The following is a 1,422-nucleotide window of genomic DNA, read 5'->3' as shown; positions in this document are numbered from 1 at the left end:
CTTCGGCACGGCGGCGGCGCTGGGGCTGCACAGCAAGCTGCACCGCGGCCGCCGCGGCCTCGCCTGCCGCCACTGCGGCAAGAGCTTCATCCACATCAAGCGCCTGCAGACCCACGAGGTGCTCTGCAAGGACGGCGCCGACGGCGCCGCCACGCCGCCGCCGCCGCCGCCGCCGCCGGTGGTGCCGCCGCCGCCGCGTCCGCCCGGCAAGAAGGCGCTGCTGCTGCGGCACCGGGCGCTGGAGCTGTCGCCGGAGCAGGAGCACGTGGTGAAGGTGGTGGACGGGCACGTGGTGTACCTGTGCGCCGTGTGCCAGCGCTCCTACATGACGCTGTCCAGCCTGAAGCGGCACGCCAACGTCCACTCGTGGCGCCGCAAGTACCCCTGCCGCTACTGCGACAAGGTCTTCGCGCTGGCCGAGTACCGCACCAAGCACGAGGTGTGGCACACCGGCGAGCGCCGCTACCAGTGCATCTTCTGCTGGGAGACCTTCGTCACCTACTACAACCTCAAGACGCACCAGAAGGCCTTCCACGGCATCAGCCCCGGCCTCATCTCCTCCGAGAAGACGCCCAACGGCGGCTACAAGCCCAAGCTCAACGCCCTCAAGCTCTACCGCCTGCTGCCCATGCGCTCGCACAAGCGGCCCTACAAGACCTACAGCCAGGGGCTGGTGCCCGACGGCCTCCTCCTGCCCGCCCCGGCGCCCGCCGAGCCCCCGCCGCCGCCGCCCGCCGCCGCCGCCGCCGACTTCCCGGTGCCGCGGCCGGAGCCGGCGTCGGTCATCGCCTACGGCCGGCCCTCGGCCTCCGTCATCGTGCACAGCGGCCCCGCCGCCACCGCCGCCTCCGTCATCGCCTACAACGGCAGCGCGGCCGCTGCCCCGCCGGCCCCGACGTCGCCACCGCCGCCGCCGCCGCCGGCCAAGCCGATGAAGAAGCAGGTGCTGCGGGATTACATCGAGGCCCAGCGGGCCGCCGGGGAGGCCGCGACGCCGAGCACCGACCCCGCCGCACGCGGCGGCGCCGGCGGCACCGGCGGCGGCCGCACCATGACGTACGTGGCCAAGCCGGCCTACGTGGGCACGGCGGGCGAGGGCCGCGCGGCGCCGCTCTGCCAGATCACCGTGCGCATCGGCGAGGAGGCCATCGTCAAGCGCCGCATCTCCGAGACCGACCTGCGCCTGCAGCCCCCCGCCGCCGCCGCCGCCCAGCCGTCGCCGTCCCCCGCCGCCCGGCCCCGGCCCGGCCCCGCCGCCCGGCTGCGGGACAGCGGCGAGGAGGAGGCGAGCGACGCCGAGGACCGGCTCTGGCGGCCCTACTACACCTACAAGCCCAAGCGCAAGGCCGGCGGGGCGGGCGGCGCCGTGCCCAAGGCCAAGAAGGCGCGGTGGCGCCGCAAGCTGCGCGCCCTGCGCTGGGC

The 1,422-nt window shown here is 75.5% G+C and overlaps 1 protein-coding gene across 1 annotated transcript; it reads left to right on the top strand.

Moving 5' to 3' along the window:
- Positions 1-4: 4 nt before the first annotated feature.
- On the top strand, positions 5-1,417 carry LOC118158889 (zinc finger and BTB domain-containing protein 4-like; the record flags this gene model as incomplete). Its single annotated transcript, XM_035313566.1, has 1 exon — positions 5-1,417. A coding segment is annotated over one exon (1,413 nt), but the record flags the coding sequence as incomplete, so codon positions are not given.
- Positions 1,418-1,422: the final 5 nt, after the last annotated feature.

The sequence above is a fragment of the Oxyura jamaicensis genome, unplaced genomic scaffold (assembly GCF_011077185.1).
Source record: "Oxyura jamaicensis isolate SHBP4307 breed ruddy duck unplaced genomic scaffold, BPBGC_Ojam_1.0 oxyUn_random_OJ60616, whole genome shotgun sequence".
NCBI lineage: Eukaryota > Metazoa > Chordata > Aves > Anseriformes > Anatidae > Oxyura > Oxyura jamaicensis.
This window is presented reverse-complemented; position numbering and strand designations above follow the sequence as displayed.